General features: G+C 44.9%; 1 protein-coding gene across 1 annotated transcript; it reads left to right on the forward strand.

The window, feature by feature from the left end:
• Positions 1–253: 253 nt before the first annotated feature.
• LOC307144770 (macrophage mannose receptor 1-like) lies at positions 254–20,416 on the forward strand (the record flags this gene model as incomplete). The annotated part of the gene is made up of 8 exons (XM_079847333.1): positions 254–288; positions 385–411; positions 2,502–2,885; positions 2,984–3,340; positions 15,583–15,951; positions 16,049–16,417; positions 19,552–19,926; positions 20,016–20,416. Exons 2-8 carry the CDS (start codon positions 387–389, stop codon positions 20,414–20,416), a joined length of 2,280 nt encoding a protein of 759 aa, XP_079703459.1. The 5' UTR covers positions 254–288; positions 385–386.
• Between the last annotated feature and the right edge of the window lie 1,195 nt (positions 20,417–21,611).

The following is a 21,611-nucleotide window of genomic DNA, read 5'->3' on the forward strand; positions in this document are numbered from 1 at the left end:
GAATGGAAAGCTGTTGAATAGAAAAATTCATTCATATTCTTCAGTTTACAGCATGTCTCTCACTGTATATTTCTAATAAGTTAGGTTTATTGATGTTAAGTTCTATATCTATATTTTGTAAATTTCTGTTGAACAAAACCATACTTAGCTAATTCAGGCCACCTAGCAGGTTTCGTGATATAATAGAAAATAGTCCCACCCAGATTTTGCTGTATATAAAGAGCTGCAATAAAACCAAACAGAAACTGGCGAGCAAGACACAGGACTTGAAGTCTTGAGATCCTACCGGTAAACTAAATATTTGACAAAACTGGTGCCTAATTGCTTTTGTAACAAATGCACAAATTATTTTTTCAATTAAACATGCACAATTTTTCTCCACAGCCATGCTTTCACTGGTACTATTCTCAGGTATGGAATATTTTTTGGACAAAGAATCAGACCTTTTTACATACTTGTGGCATTAATGTGCTTATTTGATTAGTGATCTAAAAATAGTGCAGAATCCTACATTTTTCTCATTTCATGTGATCATTTTCATTGTTTAAATATTTAGATTTTGCTTTCCAGGCATTTGGACTCCACTGTGCTATGTGGGGCGAAGTTATATTCAGTGGAAATCTTGTTCTTCTAACAAATTATTAAAAATGTAGCTTGAATTTTTTTTTTTTTTTTTTTTAGTAGGAGGAGCCAGTCAATTTGTGAACAAGAATATTCTATACATTTTGCTAACCAAAAATGTTTTGTTGACCTTACTTGGATACAGATTTGTTTAAAAAAAATTTACCTAACTTTCCAAATTGAGTCGTCTGAACAAACCATTTTAAGCTGAACAATGTTGTGCAAGGTCTTGGCATGCATTGCTGCTTGAAAAATCATGTAAACAATTAGTAAAGTGTGATCATTGCTTTACATTTTACTTGCTTAATTTATGCTTCTGTTGATGAGTAATCACTGTTAGTTATCTGTATGGTTCTGAGTTAAAATTTTGCTGGTTGTTCAGGAAAAAAAGATGGATAAGAATGTGTGCATATACTTGGCCTTATAAACACTATTTTCTTTCCTTGATACATTTCCTATTGAAACACAAAGTTAAATCTGGACATATCAATAATCCATAAAAAAAAAAAACATATAAGCTTTAGTTATGTCACAGTCATGAACATGATTGGTTATTTGCTAGTTGGTGGAAGGAGGTAGTAGAAGGGGGAATTAATTTGAACTGTTCTCACTGATAATCAAAAACAAATATATTAATATTATCAAATATATGATAATCAGATAAAAAAAAATAGAGATATTGAATATTTTTTAGCCAAGAAATTGATCAAAATACCATTCGAGCAGTTACACCTAAGTTGTACATGCATCAATCATCTTCATTAAATACAGACAAAGACATTTAAAAGGACAAGAGGATCTTTTTTAATTTTTTTATTCAAGGTGAGTGAAATTATATGTAATTTTCAGGGTTATGTCCTGTTTTATCTGTGATTAAGTTTTACAATGAGTTGTTTTTTTGCACTGTTTTCTGTTTCTTTTGTTCATTTTCCATGGTTTCTAGGTTACTCATTGTTTGATTATCGTTTGTACATGATGTTCATTTAGTTCATTGGTTTGTTCAGTGTATTTAAGCTCTGTGTTTCCTTCTGTTAATTGTCAGTTCTCCTCGCATTTACATTGGTCATGTTCTTAGTTCTTGAGTTCATTGTAAGTAAACATATTAACTGCTTGCGGTTAGTTCCTGCACTCAATTTTATTTCACCCAACAGTAATGTAATTTTTGTAATTCCTCAGGCTGAGGAATGTGGATTGACTGAAACTTTGCTCATTCAAATATTTTTGTGATAATGCAAACTTGAAGTATGTGGGATTTATATTATTCAGCTTATATTGTTTTCAGTTTATATCATTTTACAGTTTGTATTGTATTTTCATCCAACACACCTTTATTCGGGTGAGTGAGGCACACTTAATATTTTCTTTAAATGTGTATATCTAAAAGTTAATTTGATCAACTTTAGCAGTGCATTAGAACACAAGTGGCATGAAAGATAACACATGTGAACTAAAAGACATTATTAAATAGAAATACATTTATATTTCATGTTATGGCAGTCATGCTGTCATGTATAATAATTATGAAATAATATAAGGCAAATGTGTGATCTGATTTTGGCCTAAGTTAAAGAAAAAGATTTACTTCTGAATTTTGTATCTGTTTATACACTGTATTGGGCCTTTCATGTGTTCTTTTGAATGTACAGGACATTATGAGAGTCAGTGGCGTAACTATCAGCATATCTGTATATCTTATAGATAAGTATGGTACATTTTGGACACCTTTCAGTATAATGTTTACTTCATTAAAGGTCAATTATCAATGCTATTATAGAAATTGACTTTCTGCAGTCACCCATTATGAATCTGACATTGTCTAAACAGGGAGATAACTGAAATAGTATCATGTGATTTCAAATTCCCTTTTGTGTTTTCAACAGGTTTCTTTACCCTCATGCAGTGTGTCCCTCATTATGTCTTTGTGAATGAATCCAAGACTTGGGCAGAAGCTCAGAGATACTGTAGAGATAAATACACTGATCTGGCCTCCATTGAGAATGAACAACAGACGGTCCAGTTATTGGACACAGTGAATGACGATTCCATTGATTTGGCCTGGATTGGACTCTATGATGATCTGAATAGTTGGAAATGGACTCTAGAAGGCAGTGATTTCTTCAACGAAGGACGGAAAGACTTCAGGAACTGGTATAACCCAGGACCAAACAATTATGGAGGGCAAAGTGTGTGTGTGGTTATGTACATGGGGATATGGTATACATATCCCTGCTCCTATGCATTTTATCCTACTGTCTGCTATGATGGTAAGCTGTTCCAATAGAATGTCTAAGACAGTAAACAAAAATTTAAAACAACCAAACCAACCGCTCTCTAAACTTAATATGATATTAATATCTTTCAGGAAGAGAAAACGCCAGTGATACTTATGTTTTAATTTACCAGTACAAAACCTGGACTGAAGCTCAGAGTTACTGCAGAGAACATTACACAGACCTCATCAGTATCAGGAATGAGACTGAAAACCAGAAGATCCAGTATTTATTACAGAATTATTATAATTATTATTATTATTATAATTATGTTTGGATTGGACTGTACAGAACCAGACTTTGGTCAGATCAGAGCAACTCTTCATTCAGTAACTGGACGACAGGACAGCCAGATACTACAGGATCCTGCACTGTAGTCTCATTTAGTGACTCTGGGAGCTGGGCAGATGAAAACTGCAATTATGCATTTCCTTTCTTTTGCTACAGTGGTGAGTAGATCTTAAAGGGATAGTTCACCTAAATATAATACAGAATAATCTGTGATCATTTACTCACCCTCATGTCATTCCAGTGATAGTCCACTATCCCTTTATCGTCTTTTCTGTCTTGGAGAATAATCCACGAAATCTATCACACACTGCCTCAGTGTGGTCACATCGATTGCAAGAAAGAGTAGACATTGGGGTGTAACGATTCATCAACTACATCGATGTATCGATTTATATTCCTACGATCCAACTGGATCGATCTGTGCTCGGCAAGTTGGCCTTCCGGACGACATATATCGATCTAATATCGTTTTAAAAGGTAATGATTCGATTGTATCGATACTAGGAAATAGCGCATTGGATTTAAGCACGTCAGACTTTATTTTTTCTTTTCACTTTTAATGATAACGGCGTTAAACGTGACTCGATTCAGTCTGCCTATCTTTGTCGTCGTCGCCATGCGTGACGCGCCAGCAGTATGGAGCGAAATATGTGCCATAATTTAACAAACAAATCCAGCATTTTGCAAACAAACTCAATCTACTTTGCAAAGGAAAACTCGACTCGCAAACAAACTCAATCTACTTCGCAAAGGAAAACGTACTCGGTTACTAACGTAACCTCGGTTCTCTCTAGAAGAGGGAACGAGTACTGCGTTTGAAAAACGCTACGGGAAAAGTCTCTTTTCACGAAACACTGAAGCAAAAATTATCCTTTAATTTTCATATATGTAAAACGCGTTGCGGCAGCAGCAGACAGCTGAAGCAAGACGGCTCGTCCGCTCATTGGCTGCTCTGCGGCAACTGCATAAGCCTATCGAGCGCAGGCTGATGCAACATCAGACCAATGAGGGCGCTTCGCGCCCTCCTCGCCACTTCCCGCCGAGACGGGCGTGGCTTACCTCTATAAAAGGAGCTCGAGAAGGCTGATTCACTTGATTTTGATCGCCGAAGCGAACCAGAGTGAACCAAACGCACGGCAAGGGAACGCAGTACTCGTTCCCTCTTCTAGAGAGAACCGAGGTTACGTTAGTAACCGAGTACGTTCTCTTACGAGAGTTCTCTCGTACTGCGTTTGAAAAACGCTACGGGAACCCCTTGCAAAACGCCGTGCGTGCTGGGATAACAAACACTGATCACCGGAAGCTATTTCAGGCATACAGTGCATAATCACCAGATAGACTCACACAGAGTCAGGGAATAAGGGGGGGAGCCTTAATTCCCTATATTGTAGCGTCCGCAGGCTAACATGACCTCACAGGGAGAGTCTAAAGACAGGAGGGGTTTCCTCCGTCCTTATATAGACATGTCCACAGACGCGAATATGACATCACATAGCCAGGGCAGGGAGCCTGCACTAATGTGGGAAAATGTGGGTCTTACACAGTTCTGCCCAGTATAGTCGGTAGCGCATTGCGCCTGTAAATAGATTACACCGACAAAAGCTTAGCCTGTAAGGCGGGAACCTCTAGGTTATAAAACCTGATAAATGTAGACGGTGAGGCCCAGCCTGCCGCCGTACATATATCCTGTAAGGAAATCCCGCTGGACCAAGCCCACGAGGAGGCAACGCCTCTCGTAGAGTGCGCTCTGACTCCAAACGGGCATTGAATGCCCTTGGCAGTATAAGCCAGCGCTATGGCGTCAACTATCCATCTGGATAGACTCTGTTTCGAAACAGCCGTTCCTTTGGAACGTCCGCTGAACGAGACAAAGAGCTGCTCTGTCTGTCTGAAAGCAGCAGAGCGGGACATATAAGTTCTTAAAGCCCTAACAGGGCAAAGAAAACTCGAATCCCCTTCCTCGCTCGACGCCGGCAGGGCAGCCAGGGAAATGACCTGAGCCCGAAAAGGCGTGTTGAGGGATTTCAGCACATAGCCGTGCTTAGGTTTGAGTATGACTTTAGAGTCATTAGGACCAAACTCCAAGCACGTCGGGCTCACGGAGAGCGCGTGCAGATCGCCTATGCGCTTTACTGAAGCGAGAGCCATCAAAAACACTGTTTTGAAGGACAAATGTTTGAGGCTGACTGATTGGATAGGCTCGAAAGGGGCACCTTTCATAGCCGCCAGGACCGTAGACAGGTCCCACATAGGGACTGACGGAGGTCTGGGTGGATTCAGTCTCCTAGCTCCCCTGAGGAAGCGGATGACTAAATCATTCCTCCCCAGTGACTGACCCAGCGTTGAACCGGAGAACGCTGAAATAGCCGCCACATATACTTTGAGCGTGGAAGGGGATCTGCCCTTATCCAACAGCTCTTGTAGGAAGGAGAGAACCTCCGCTACCTCACATTCGAGGGGTGAAAGGCTCCGAGCTGTACACCAGCCGGAGAAAACCGACCACTTTGAAGCGTAGAGCCGCCTGGTCGACGGCGCTCTAGCCTCCGTGATGGTATTCATGACTCCCTCTGTGAGACTAACGGGTATCCGTTGAGCGCCCACACATGAAGGGACCATAGTTCCGGGTGTGGGTGCCAGATCGAGCCCCTGGCCTGCGAGAGGAGATCTCTCCTCAACGGCACTTGCCATGGAGCGATGTCCGCTAACTGCATCAGAACTGGGAACCATGTCTGGTTCTTCCAGAACGGTGCTACAAGCAGCACTGGGCATTTTGTCTTCCTGACCCGTTCCAACACCTGTGGCAGGAGGGAGACGGGGGGAAAGGCATATAGCGGGCAGCGCGGCCACCTTTGGGACAGCGCGCTGTCGGTCTTTGAAAAGAATGCGGGGCAGTGAGCGTTTTCGTGGGACGCGAATAGGTCCACCTCCGCTTTGCCAAATCTCTCCCACAACAGCCGGACTGTTTGTGGGTGTAGAGACCATTCGCCTGTAGGAACGTTGTTCCTGGACAGTCTGTCCGGGCCCACGTTCAGAAGCCCGGGCACATGCACTGCTCTCAGCGAGCGTAAGTTGTGCTGAGCCCATAGTAGGAGGCGTTTCGCCAGCCTGTACAGGGATATGGAATTCAGACCGCCCTGGCGATTTATGTAGGACACCACTGCCATGTTGTCCGAACGGACTATGACGTGTTGGTCCTTGATGTGGGGACAAAAACGCGTCAGCGCGTTGTGCACTGCCAGCATTTCTAGGCAGTTTATGTGTTGGAGCTTTTCTCGTTCCGACCATAGGCCGAAGAACGGTCTGCCCTCGAGCAGCGCTCCCCATCCCGAGGTGGATACGTCCGTAGACACCATCCTCACCCTCGAGGAAGTCCCCAGGCTTACACCTGATTGGTACCAGTCGTTCGCCATCCAAGGCACCAGGGCTGTGACACAGTCCTGATCAACCTTGAGGCGTAAATGACCGGACGCCCATGCTCTGCGCGGTACCCGCGCTTTCAACCAGAACTGCAGCGGGCGCATGCGGAGCAAGCCCAGCCGGAGAACTGACGATGCTGAGGCCATGAGACCCAGCATCCTTTGAAATTTCCTGAGCGGGGAAAAAGCGCCGCGGCGGAAAGACTTCGCCGCGCGCTGAATGTTCAGCACGCGCTGTGGCGACAGCCGTGCTGTCATAGACCGTGAGTCCAGAACTATACCCAGAAACGGAATCGTTTGACTGGGGTTCAGTGAACTCTTCGCCCAATTGACCGTGATACCAAGATTCTCGAGGTGATCGAGTAAAATGGCTCTGTGCTCTATGAGCTGAGATCGTGATTGGGCTAGGATCAACCAGTCGTCCAAATAGTTCAGCACTCGCATGCCTCTGAGTCTGAGAGGAGCGAGCGCTGCGTCCATGCATTTCGTAAATGTACGAGGTGCCAGGGACAAGCCGAAAGGCAGGACTGTATACTGGTATGTCTGACCCTCGAAGGCGAATCTCAAGAATCGCCTGTGATGTGACGCTATCTGTATTTGAAAATACGCGTCCTTCAGATCTATCGACATGAACCAGTCTTCCCGGCGAATATGCGCGAGAATTTTGCTGGTTGTGAGCATTTTGAAACGGCGTTTCACTAACACTCTGTTCAGTCGTCTGAGATCCAGAATGGGTCTGATACCGCCGTCCTTTTTGGGGACTAGAAAGTATCTGCTGTATATCCCCTGTTCGCTTTGCGCTCGGGGAACAAGCTCTATCGCCCCTCTGCTTATCAGTTTCGATATTTCGGCGCGAAGTAGGTGTGCTACATTCAGCGGTACCGAAGTTTCGACGCGCGCTGTGAAGCGCGGAGGGCGTCGATGAAACTGTAGCGAGAAGCCTCTCTTTATAATGCCTAAGACCCAGTCCGAAACCCCTGGAAGCACTGCCCATGCATCCGCATGGTTGGCTAAGGGCCGGATACAGAGCGCGCTCTGTTCGCCGTGCGACAGAGGTGCTGTGGGGCTCACAAACGTAGGCGTTATGCCTGCGGCATTTGAGGCGGGGGGCGCGCTTAATACAGCGGGCGGAGCGCTCGCCCTCGACCTTACAACAGTGTTTGGCTGAGTGAGGGAGGGCTGCGCGAGTCCCGTGGGACTCGTGTGTGCAAGTAGATGTGGGCTGGAAGCGGGCACATTTACTGCTTGGGGCGCGCTGCTTGTGTAAGCAGCGCGCGCGCTCACAGGGTTTTTTCACGTTTTTACAGAGAGCCTGTGATCTGATAGACATAGTGTTCGTGGGCACTGAGTAGTGGGCACTTTTACTATGTGGGGAGCGCAATCGACCTGAGTCGATTTTATTTGCGCGAGCCCTGAGTGCAGGGCTGTGCTTGTGTGTAGGGATGGGCACTGAGGAGTGGGCATCGACACTACATTTATAGCACCATCGGCCGTGGCCGGGACACCAGAAATCACACTCTTTTCGGGATATATCTGGGTAGCCGTAAAAACGGCTTTTGAGTGCAGGCAAGCGGGCACTTGTACAGGCTTGCGCTTTGCAGAAAACGCTGGAACAGCCGCGAGACTTGGGGCTGAAACAGCGAGGCGCTTGGGTGGGAGGCCGGCCGCAACGGGACTCACACACCTGCGCTTTCCTAGGTGGGCTAGGACTTCTTCGGGACCTCTGGTTTCACCGCAATCCTCGGTCGCGGCGCGCGCGCAGGGCGCCGGGCGCTCGATCGAGAGCGGGGTCTCGAGCTGCGCTGTCGTGGCTGCTGCGAAGAGGAGGCCGAAGGCGGGGGCTGAGGCTGTGAGGTTCGCGGGGTCCGTTTATCACGACCCGTCGCGGAACCAGAGCGCTTCGGTAGGAAGTGCTTGAAGGCTTGGGACGCTTTCTGGGCTTCGGTAAATCTCTCTACGAACTCGGAGAGAGAAGAACCAAAGAGGCCAGCGGGAGACAGCGGGGCGTCGAGAAACGCGGTGCGCTCGGAATCGGCCATCTCCGTGAGCGTCAGCCATAGGTGCCTCTCAGCGACAGTGGCGGAAGCCATACAGCGTCCCATGGCTTGTGCGGCAGCTTTGGTGGCTCGGAGCGTGAGGTCCGAAGCACTCCTCAAATCCACAATACAGACAGCATCAGGCCCAACCTCGTCCCATTTACGGAGGAGATCACCCTGGAAAATCTGTAATGTAGCCATGGTGTGTAGCGCTGACGCGGCTTGCCCAGCGGCGGAGAATATTCGCGCGAGCAGCGTCGACGTCATGCGGCAGGCTTTTGAAAGCAACACCGGTTTAGTCCGCCGTCCAGCAGAGGGCGGGCACAGATGGGTCGCTATAGCCTGTTCCACCGGCGGCATAGAGAGGTAGCCTCGGTCATTCGCCTTGTCCAGAGAGGAGAATGCAGGCGACACAGATGAGCGCGTTCGCGCAGAGTAGGGCGCGTTCCAGGCCTTCGCAACTTCTTCGTGTAACTCAGGAAGAAAAGGAGCGGGCTTAGATTCCGGAGAAGTGCGCTCACCAGGGAGGAAGCTACCATCAAGCCGGGTGTGAGAGGGGGGCTCCGGTGCAGACCACTCGAGGCCGAGGCTCGCCGCGGCCAAAGCGAGTACTCGCATGAGCTCCGTCTCAATGCTGGCTCTCTTTGAGGGCTTTTGGGCAGGAGGCGCGAGATCCTCAGGGCTCGCCCAATCCTCGCTGCCTGAAGCCAGGAGAGAACAGGAATCCTTTTCGTCCGACGCGGCCTCTGAGACGATTTCCTCTGATGACGCGGCGGCAGACTGCGGGCGCTGAGCATCAGGGAGTGAATCGTGCGAGGCCGGTGAAGCTGGCGGGCGAACCGGCGAGCTGGGTCGGGCTGGAGAGGGTTCCGGGATCCGCTGCGAGCGGCGCTTCTTACGGCGCGGCATCGCGGCGGAGAATGCAGGCTTCGAAAAGGATGCCAGGCGGGTCCTCAGAGCCACCATAGGCAAAAGCTCGCAGTGAGATGCAATAAACGTTTGGCAAGAGAAAACCTCAAAAAGGTTAATTATAGATCAAATAAGACAGAAACACACCCGTTCACCGGTCATTTTCCTCAGCTGTAGGCAAAGGCAAGTTTCAAATCAGTGCTTCTCCTGGGAGACTAGCACTAAATTAGCCTATAGTTTAGCGCCATCTACTGTTTTAGAAGAGGAAGTTGCTCAACTGCATTTGTGAGAAAATCTGCCTGGACGCATTTGTGAGAAAATCTGCCTGCACACATTTGTGAGAAAATCTGCCTGGACGCATTTGTGAGAAAATCTGCCTGGACACATTTGTGAGAAAATCTGCCTGCACGCATTTGTGAGAAAATCTGCCTGCACGCATTTGTGAGAAAATCTGCCTGGACGTATTTGTGAGAAAATCTGCCTGGACGCATTTGTGACCTTTGTGCTTGCACATTGGTTTCTTTTTGTTTGCGAGTCGAGATTTCCTTTGCAAAGCGGATCGAGTTTGTTTGCGAGTCGAGTTTTCCTTTGCGAAGTAGATTGAGTTTGTTTGCAAAATGCTGGATTTGTTTGTTAAATTATGGCACATAATTCGCTCCATACAGCAGCAGCGCAAAGACAACAGTCAAGTGGCGCAAAGTCTCTCACCTCAGAAAAACAGATTTTCCTGTCCTCTCAGCCGCTGTACTGCAGGAGCGCGCACTCTTCAATCGCACGCGCAAATGCGCCGGCGCGCGCTGTATCACTTCACTAAAGTCATACGAGAATTGTCACAGTGTTGGGTTTGTGTTCCCCGGTTGTCCAGTAGATGTCCTCCTTCCCCAGTGTTACTTGCATCATGAACTACGTTTCCCATCATCCTGTCTGGCTATCACGACCTTGCACTCAGGTGTTCCCCATCATCATTGCACTCAGCTGTTTCCCCTCACCTTGTTAGTGTCTGTGTATATATATCCTGTTAGTGTCAGTGTTTGTTACTGAGTCCTTATTTAATGTCATTACACTTCTGTGTTCCATGCCTGTTTGTTTCTTGTTTGTTGGACTGCTTTTGTATTATATCACGCCACTTCTGTTCCCTGTGTTTCCTGTTTATGTTCGTGTTTCTTGGATTGATTATTTGGATTTTGACCTCTGCCTGGACTGGATACGATTTTGGATTTGCCCAATAAATTAATCTTTACTGCATTTGGATCTTCCCTTTCCTTGGTGTGTGGATTGTGACAGAAGGACTCCGTCACAAACATAGATCCAGCAGTATGGGGTTTCGTATCCTTCCCCCCAAGACGGAGAATGAGAGGAGGGGACGGGTCCAAAACTTAATGGACCTACGCCAGCAGGGCCAGCCGGTGGGATGTCTGGCCCAAAAGTTTTGGACCCTCTCTAGAGGGTTGGGGTACAACGACTCGGCATTGAAGGAATTCTTCAATGTCTGTCTGGATGACCCGTTGCCTGGGTGGGAGATAAAGGGGCTGGAGATCCTGGATTTTTGGGGATTTACCAGCTATCTTCAGCATCGGAGCCAGTGGGATACTCCAGTCCCGAGTCCGGTGGTCCCGAGTCCGGTGGTCCCGAAACGGAGGAGGAGAAGGAAGACTCCCTCCGTGACTGTCCCGGTGGTCCCAGTGCCGGTGATCTCAGTGCCGGTGGTCCCAGTGCCGGTGGTCCCAAATCCAGTGGTCCCAGTTCAGGTGGTCCCGAGTCCGGTGGTCCCGACTTTGGTGGCTCATAACACTGAGACCATCCCGGAGGTGACTACCGTCCCTGAAGCACCGCCCAGGTGTCTTGCTCTGCCCGCGCCGCCCAGGCGTCTTGCTCTACCCGCACCGCCCAGGCGTCCTGCTCTGCCGGCCCCGCCCGAGCTGCTCGCACTGCCTGCGCCAACCCAGCGATCCATCACGTCTGCCCAGCCAGAGACTGTTCACGTCACGTCTGCCCAGCCAGAGACTGTTCACGTCACGTCTGCCCAGCCAGAGACTGTTCACGTCACGTCTGCCCAGCCAGAGACTGTTCACGTCACGTCTGCCCAGCCAGAGACTGTTCACGTCACGTCTGCCCAGCCAGAGACTGTTCACGTCACGTCTGCCCAGCCAGAGACTGTTCACGTCACGTCTGCCCAGCCAGAGACTGTTCACGTCACGTCTGCCCAGCCAGAGACTGTTCCTGAGCCTATGTCTTCGGACAAGATGGTCGTCGCTGCCGCCGAGCCTGTTCACGTCACGCCTGCCGAGCCAGAGACTGTTCCTGAGCCTATGTCTTCGGACAAGATGGTCGTCGCTGCCGCCGAGCCTGTTCACGTCACGCCTGCCGAGCCCGTGTCTTCGGACAAGATGGCCGCCGCCGAGCCTGTTCACGTCACGCCTGCCGAGCCTGTGTCTTCGGACAAGATGGCCGCCGCCGAGCCTGTTCACGTCACGCCTGCCGAGCCTGTGTCTTCGGACAAGATGGCCGCAGCCGAGCCTGTGTCCCCGGACAAGATGGCCGCTGTCGAGCCTGTGTCTGAGCAGGTGGTGTCTGTTCCTGAGCTTGAGCCCTCAGTGACCGCGACACTGGCCATTATGGCCACAGCCATATGGTGTGTGTGGGCTACGCACACACTTGAGCCGGTGGTGTCTGTTCCTGAGCCGGTGATGTCTGTTCCTGTTCCTGAGCCGGTGGTGTCGGTTCCTGAGCCGGTGATGTCTGTTCCTGTTCCTGAGCCGGTGGTGTCTGTTCGTGGGCCGGTGGTGTCTGTTCCTGAGCCGTTGGTGCCAGTTCCAGTGCCTGAGCCGGTGGTGCCAGTTCCAGTGCCTGAGCCGGTGGTGCCAGTTCCAGTGCCTGAGCCGGTGGTACCAGTTCCGGTGGTGCCAGTTCCAGTGCCAGTTCCGGTGGTGCCAGTTCCAGTGCCTGAGCCGGTGGTGCCAGTTCCTGAGCCGGTGGAGTCTGTTCCAGTTCCTGAGCCGGTGGAGTCTGTTCCAGTTCCTGAGCCGGTGGAGTCTGTTCCAGTTCCTGAGCCGGTGGAGTCTGTTCAAGTTCCTGAGCCGGGGTCGTCTCCGCCGTGGCCGCCTGATGGAATGTCTACTCTGCCTGGCCGCCTGAGGGGAGGTCTCCGCCGTGGCCGCCCGATGGACTATCTGCTCCACCCTGGCCGCCCGATGAATGGTCTGCTCCGCCCTGGCCGCCCGATGAATGGTCTGCTCCGCCCTGGCCGCCCGAGGGAAAGTCTGCTCCGCCCTGGCCGCCCGAGGGAAAGTCTGCTCCGCCCTGGCCGCCCGAGGGAAAGTCTCCGCTCTGGCCGCCCGATGGGTCGTCTGCTTCGCCCTGGCCGCCCGATGGGTCGTCTGCTTCGCCCTGGCCGGCCGATGGACTCTCTGCTTCGCCCCGGTCGCTGGCTAAGCTGTCAGCCCCTGTTCCTGTTCCCCTCCATGGACCTGGCCCTCCATCCCTCCCCCTGATCCTCCACCGTTCCACCTCCCGCCTGGACTCTTGTTTTGTTGTATTTGTCGTCTTCGAGCGTCTGGTAGCCGCTCCGTAGAGGGGGGGTTATGTCACAGTGTTGGGTTTGTGTTCCTCGGTTGTCCAGTAGATGTCCTCCTTCCCCAGTGTTACTTGCATCATGAACTACGTTTCCCATCATCCTGTCTGGCTATCACGACCTTGCACTCAGGTGTTCCCCATCATCATTGCACTCAGCTGTTTCCCCTCACCTTGTTAGTGTCTGTGTATATATATATATATATATATATCTCTATATCCTGTTTGTGTCAGTGTTTGTTACGGAGTCCTTATTTAATGTCATTACACTTCTGTGTTCCATGCCTGTTTGTTTCTTATTTGTTGGACTGCTTTTGTATTATATCACGCCACTTCTGTTCCCCGTGTTTCCGGTTTATGTTCGTGTTTCTTGGATTGATTATTTGGATTTTGACCTCTGCCTGGACTGGATACGATTTTGGATTTGCCCAATAAATTAATCTTCACTGCATTTGGATCTTCCCTTTCCCTGGTGTGTGGATTGTGACAAGAATGCAACGTCGTAAATTAGTAAATTAAGAAATAAAAGTAAAATACCAATAAATTACGTTATTGGTACGTCATGTGTGTTGCTATTTATCAGGAGCAGTTTCCATGTTTCTTTACCAGTTCTTCTAAGTATTGTGTATCACCATGGTAGCCTAATTGTTGTTTGTTTCCATAACAAAATGCCACTTACTGGTTATTTTGTATATTTTTATATGACTGTGGTGGCTCATACCAAGATTGTATTAACACAAACTAGTTTGGGACTGCTATTAAAAGGGATAGTTCACTTTGAAATTAAATTTTGGTTTGGTTTAGCTTACCTCAAGGGCATCCAAGATGTAGGTGTCTTTTTTTCCGCAGTAGTTTCAATTTTGATATTTTTAGGTCAAACCGTTCTTGTCTGACAGTCATATCATGCCTATGGTCACCCCCTCAAAGAGCATGCACAGAGTCCGAATTAAAACAATTCCCCATCGTCCAAATTAAACAATTCTCCATCGTAAGTACACATTTGATGGCCTAAGACACGAAACGAGCGGTTTCTGTGAGAAAACGAACAGTATTTATATCGTTTTTACTTCTTATAACACAGCCACGTCCAAGTGATCTGAGGGCGCGAGCGCATCCTGGTGTGTGACGTGTGCGCAGACTGGTGCATACACTAGATGTCGCCTTGGCTACGGCAGTTCATTGGAACGAATGTCTTTAATGCGACATCTAGTGTATATATATCTATGCACCAGTCTGCGCACACGTCACACAGCAGGATGCGCTCGCGCCCTCAGATCACTTGGACGTGGCTGTGTTATAAGTAAAAACGATATAAATACTGTTCGTTTTCTCACAGAAACCGCTCGTTTCGTGTCTTAGGCCATCAATGTGTACTTACGATGGGGAATTGTTTAATTTGGACGATGGGGAATTGTTTTAATTTGGACTCTGTGCATGCTCTTTGAGGGGGTGACCATAGACCTGCATGAAATGATTGTCAGACAAGAACGGTTTGACCTAAAAATATCAAAATTGAAACTACTGCGGAAAAAAAGACACCTACATCTTGGATGCCCTTGAGGTAAGCTAAAACATACCAAAATTTAATTTCAAAGTGAACTATCCCTTTAATAGCTTAACCTCGCAGTGCCTACTGTCTATCAGTATTTGTCATATTCTTATTTTTTATTTTTTTGTTAAGTAAAGGGGGACAGAACTTGTGTGTCAACCATTTTTGTGTAAACAAATGTATTATAATAGGCCTATAAAATTCCTAAAAAGGTGGGTCGCGGCTTGATGACCATGGGGAAATGTGGGTCCCATAGCCAAACTATTCAAAACATCATTCAATGTTGTGATAATCGTAATTAATAATCACAATTACAATTTCAAGGGAATAATCAACAATTATCATTTTTGTCATAATCGTTCAGTCTATTAAAATAAAATGTGAATGCATTTGACATTAATTTGTGTTTTACTTGTTTGTTTATATCCATAATTAATTGATACCTGATTACCTTACAAGAATTTTTGGCTAAAAAGTCACTGAATCGATTTCAAGTCAATGAATCGTTTCGGATCATATCGTTCTAAATGAACCAATATCGTCCTTGAATCGTATCGACAACCATGAATCGCGAATCGAATCGAATCGTTGTTAAAACGAATCGTTACACCCCTGACATGTTTAGTTGGGTTCAAAGGTCACTGGTGAAATAAGCAAATTTGTGACACAAGAAAAAGGAAGACAAACTAAATGATAGATATTCTAAAATTCATGTTCATTTTTCAATTAATTTTTCACTCAATTTTTAATGATTGTATAATTTATTACTGCAAAGGCTGTATTGAATGAGAAAAAGGTCAATCTTTTCCAGCATTCTCAGATTTTGGATCATATTGAATTTTTCACAAATATTTAGGATACTTTGATACATTAAAAAAACGTTATTTTAGAAACGTTTGTTTACTTTATTTACTGTACAGCATTAGCATCATCCCGAGAGTATCACTTTGTGAATGAGTCTAAGACCTGGACTGAAGCTCAGAGACACTGCAGACAGAATTACACTGATCTGGCCACCATTGATAACATGGAGGAAATGAACAGTCTGATTAACACAGTTAATGGGAGTTACACTGGTTCAGCCTGGATTGGACAGTATGATGATGTGAACAGCTGGAGATGGTCATTGGAAAACAATGATTTCTATCAGGAAGGAGAGAGAGATTTCAGGAACTGGTTTCATGAACCGGACAACTATGGTGGGAATCAGATGTGTGTTTACATGGTTAGTGATGGGAAATGGTATGATATTTCATGTGACAACACACTGCCATTTGTTTGCTACGATGGTAAGGGCATTTCTTTTGTTTTAGATATTAATTTAAATAAATAAATAAAAATTCCATGAGAGCTAATGTGTATATATTTTTATATTAAATATCTCAGGTTCCACACAGAGTTACATCAGGATTTATGACAGGAAAACCTGGTCAGAGGCTCGTAGATACTGCAGAGATCATTACACAGATCTCGCCAATGTGAGAAATCAGACTGAGAACCAGAGGATCCTTGAGACAGCAGGTGGATATGGAGTCTGGATCGGACTGTACAGAAACAGGGTTTGGTCAAACAATCAGAATACCAGTTATCAAAACTGGAGACCACAAATTCCTGGGTTACAGGCACAACCAGATAATGGAAATAATCAACCATACGAATATGGATATCAGCACTGCACTGCAGTATCATTCCAGTATTCAGGCAGATGGACAGATGAGGTCTGTATATCCAGCAGGCCTTTCTTCTGCTACAGCAGTAAGTTCACTCGCTTTGATGGGTGCCTTTATTTGGCAAGAATGAGAAAGACTTTAGCACTAGTGTCTCCAACATGAAAGATCAACATGTTTAAATTAGGCTAAAGGCACCAGGCCTATAAATATGTGGATTCAAATTATATTGTGAAACTTATTGTTGAAAGCTCTGAAAACCCTAAACATTTTAATTTTAAAATAAAAAATAGATAAAGGAAACCACCTCAATGGTGACCTAAAACAGAACTTTTACAACAAAACAACACCAAATACAACAAGATAAAGCATCTGGGGTCCAAGCAGAGCAGTTACCAACAAACTTGACTTTGTATTTTTTTTAAGTTGCTCATACAAAAATTACCTTGAGATTAACTTTATGTTTTTTTTAAATAATCTATTTTGGAATCTATTCTATTTGGTATGCATCTCAGCAGGAAAACAATTAGTTTAGCTGTAATATTTAATTTAGCACTGTAAAAAAAAAAAAAAGAATATACTATATCTACTCAATAAAATTGTGGCAACAGATTACAATAAATATTATTTATTAAATTAAAAAAATAAGAATTGAGTTAGAATGAATCAAATTAATTCCTTAAAAGTTAACCATTTAAAAAGAGTAAATGCAAATAGCACACAAAAAATTAAGTAAAATTTAAACCAAAATATCCGAACAGACAGTCTGATAACTGACAGACATCAAAGATGAATTGAGAACTCTTTATTTTTTATTTCCAACATTGAAGACACCTGATGATAACAAGCAGATTCACTAAAGGAAAGAGAAACACAAGAATGTGTATGTTTTAGGGCGCTTTCACACTGCACTTTTGGTGCGCACCCGGGTTCGAATGACGTCAGAGTTCGGTTCGTTTGGATGATGTGAACGCTAGTCTTCCGAACTCGGGTGCGCACCCGCGAACCGTACTCGAGTCCGCTTAAAAAGGTGGTCTGGGGTACGGTTCATGTGAACTCGGGTACGGTTCGCTGCTGAAATGAACGCAATCGAACCAAACCGCGGAAGTGAACCGCTATTGATGACGTATAATGTGGTGCGTGCCTGCGTGCGTGCGTGTGTGTGTGTGTGTGTTTAACAACTGTAAAAGGGTCTATACCAGGGGTGTCCAAACTCAGTCCTGGAGGGCCACTGTCCTGCAGAGTTTAGCTCTAGCCTGCCTCAACACAACTAACTTACCTGGAAGTTTCTAGAATGCCTAGTAATCTGGTTCAGGTGTTTAATTGGGGTTGGAGCTAAACTCTGCAGGACAGTGGCCCTCGGGCTCCAGGAGCAGGATTGGACATCCCTGGTCTATACACTTACCTTGACGAAAAGCGGGATTGACGCACTGCAAGCAGAGATGATTTCTGCTTGCCTCCACAAAAATTGTCTTCGGCGGAACGTTCGGTCTTTGGAACGGTTTTGCGGCAGACAGACGCAAGTGTGTTTCTGTATCTTTTATTTGAAAACAAAACCAAAGGTTCGAGAGAGAAAAAAAAAAAAAAAAGAACAAATGTGAAGCGAGCAAATCTATCCATTTTGACGCCTTTTCATAGCAGTTACCAAGCAACACGAGTATGCGCCAGCTGCAGCTTGATGACGCAAGCGTACCGCGGTTCAGATACAAATAATAATGTGAACACAGTCCATCGGGGGGCAGGGGGAGGGGGGAGCAATCGAACTCGGGTTCAGAACAGGCAATCGAACCAAGTGTGAAAGCACCCTAATAGTGAAAATGTTTGGTCACCATGCTTTAGTTGGACAGTTTGACCCTTGGCTTTTTAAGTCAGTTTATAGCTTTTCACTGACAATATAGCCTATTTTTTTTTTTTTCACAGATCAGACATTCTGAATTTAATTTTTTAAATATACTGTAGGATTTTTTTAATACACAGACTGTTACGGTCCCACAACATATGAGTCTAGGATTCAGGGACACATAATATAAGAGATCGACAACGAAGTGCGTGATCCAAAAATATATATTTATTATAACTCAAACAACTCACAAGTTAACCAAAAAATGAGAGACGGGGAGCTCAGCAACAAAGGGAAAAGAAATACAACCCACAGCTGAGACTCCCCGCTCCTAACTCAAGTTCAAAATGGTAAACAATAGCGAAACGGCGTTGAGCAGCTCTCTCTCCCAAGGCCACCTCCTTCCGTTTTATCTCCGGTCCTTCCCCAGCACCACCAATCAAAACTAAGGAAAACGGAAACAAGACAATGGTGACGTACTTCTTGCCACAATGCATGCTGGGAGTCATGAGTTGTACACTATGGTGGCTCCCAGGATGCATTGGGGCATGAAGCATGTCACCATTGTTGAGATTAATATGCTGATTCTGTACGCATCTAAAAAAAATTTAAAAAATAAAAAATCCTACAATGCATTTAAAAATTCCAAATGTCTGGTATGTGCCAACAAAATATTGTCAGTGAAAATCATCAAATAACTCATTTTGATCAGTTATGAGATTAGTCAATATTTTTTCTTTACAATGATTAAAACTTTATCATCTGATCGTCTTTGTTTCTGGCTTCCTTTGCAACAACTGATGTGCTTTAGCAAACACTGTTACAAAAACCCCAAACTGCCTTAAAACGCCAAGAGTCAAACTGCCCAACTAAAACAGACACCGATCACCATAATGGTGACCAATATTTTCAATAAGACATCAACATCTAAATCAACATCTGTTAATTCTCAATAAGAATTTTTGTAGATGTCTGACAAAAATAAAGTAAATCTGATAAGTAATAAGTGAACCTGGAAATGAGTTTGTGGAGTTGTTTAATCCTCCTCTTCTGAGGTCTTGAGAGATTTAATGTCTTCTTCAAGGCTGTGGCTGGAAGTCAGTTGTAGTTATTGTGTTTCTCTTTCATTCAGTGTAGTTTCTTAAAGCGGGTTACCACGCTAATTTTTAAACTAATTCAATCATAAGTGAAATGTCCAAAAAATTTATCAAAAGCTGGTTCTATATTGTTATCTTTTGACAAGCAGTAAGTGTGGCTTACATGTATAACAGTAGTTAACAACTATTAGTACAATAACAGTTTGTAGAGTATGATTTGTTGGTACATCACTAACCAGGTGATTGCATTTTTTTTTTCTGTGCTGTGTAAAACAATTACAACAGAGACCTGCACACAATCTTCATGCACTCACCAGTACCACTTTGTGTCTGAGACTAAGACCTGGACTGAAGCTCAGAGACACTGCAGACAGAATTACACTGATCTGGCCACCATTGATAACATGGAGGAAATGAACAGGCTCTATAAAACAGTACGTGGCACTTACTATGGCTCAGCTTGGATTGGACTCTATGATGATCTGAACAGCTGGGAATGGTCTCTGGATAATGCAGCATTAAAGGGAGGATTTAAAAGCTGGTATGTCCAGCAACCAGTGAACTCAGGTGGACAGAGTCTGTGTGTGTACATGTCATATTATCGGGGAACATGGAGTGAATTCTTTTGCTTCTATACACTTCCCTTTGTTTGCTATGATGGTGAGAATTGCAGATGGCCTTTCTAACAATTAGAACAAAATATTTATGATTCTATGATCACATCACATATTTAAAATGTTTCTATACAGGAAGAGTGAATGCAAGTGCAAGTTACGTGTTTGTTTACCAGTACACAACCTGGACTGAAGCTCAGCGTTACTGCAGAGAACATCACACAGACCTCGCCATTATCAGGAATGAGATTGAAAACTACAGGGTTCAGTCATTAGTTCCATATTCTTCAAGTGCTTGGATTGGACTGTACAGGACCAGATCTTGGTCAGATCAGAGCAACTCTTCATTCAGTAACTGGAGAACAGGACAGCCAGATAATGCTGGAAACAGTGAATACTGCACTGCAGTGTCATTTAGTGACTCTGGGAACTGGACAGATGAAAACTGCAATACTGCATTACCTTTCATTTGCTACAGTGGTGAGGAGCTAATAATAATGACAACCTTTATTTTTTTTAAACAATGTAACGGATGAGAATAAGATACAGTGTATTAGAACATCAAAAAATAAAGGGACACATAATTTCTAAATGTGTGACTAATTTTTTGGTTTTGTATTGTTACAATTTCCTTCCCTTTACAGCATTAGCATCATCCCATCAGTATTACTTTGTAAATGAGTCTAAGACCTGGACTGAAGCTCAGAGACACTGCAGACAGAATTACACTGATCTGGCCACCATTGATAACATGGAGGAAATGAACAGTCTGATTAACACCGTTAATGGGAGTTACAATGGTTCAGCCTGGATTGGACTGTATGATGATGTGAACAGCTGGAGATGGTCATTGGAAAACAACGATTTCTATCAGGAAGGAGAGAGAGATTTCAGGAACTTCTATCATCAACCTGACAACAGTGCTGGGAATGAACTGTGTGTTTACATGGATTATAATGGAAACTGGTTTGATTCATCATGTGAAAATTATTACATATTTGTCTGCTATGATGGTAAGACATTCCAATTGAACATTTCTTTTTATATAAATAAATATTTAGTTTAATTTCCTTAATCAGTAAGTCAAAGTCTCAACAAATGTTAATGTCACTATTGTGGTATAAGATCTCTAGAACAGTCTTAGCTTAGTTGGCTTGGATCAAAACCCAAGTATACTGTATACTAATTGTCTCGTTATAACTAAAGAAAACTAAGTGAGGACTCAAATGCAAAAGAATAATGATTTATTTAATAAAAGAAACATAAAGTAAAACAAAAACCCACAAGGGGGAAAAACATAATATTTAAAAAAAATAAACCTTCAAAAACAACCATACCAAAGGGTCACGGGATAACAGGAGACATATACAAGACAACAATCCGACACAGACTGCAAACACCAAGGAACTTATAAAAGGGACAAATCAGGCAGGTAATGAGGGAACAACAGGTGGGGCAAATGAAACCAATAATGAGATAAGGAGGGTGGGATCGAGACAGAGACAGGAACACAAAACACCACATGTGCTACACGAGAAAGGACAGGCATGTGACACTAATATTAAAATTCTTATGTAAATGGATTTGTAGATATAACTGTATGCATTTAAAATATGGTTGACTAATTAAGAAATTAACTGACTTGATTGTAAATGTATATTTTTTTCTTAGGTAGAGAAAACGCCTCTCAGAATTATGTTGTGGTATATGAGGGAAGGACCTGGGCTGGAG

The sequence above is a fragment of the Squalius cephalus genome (assembly GCF_949319135.1).
Source record: "Squalius cephalus genome assembly, chromosome: 17".
Taxonomy (NCBI): domain Eukaryota; kingdom Metazoa; phylum Chordata; class Actinopteri; order Cypriniformes; family Leuciscidae; genus Squalius; species Squalius cephalus.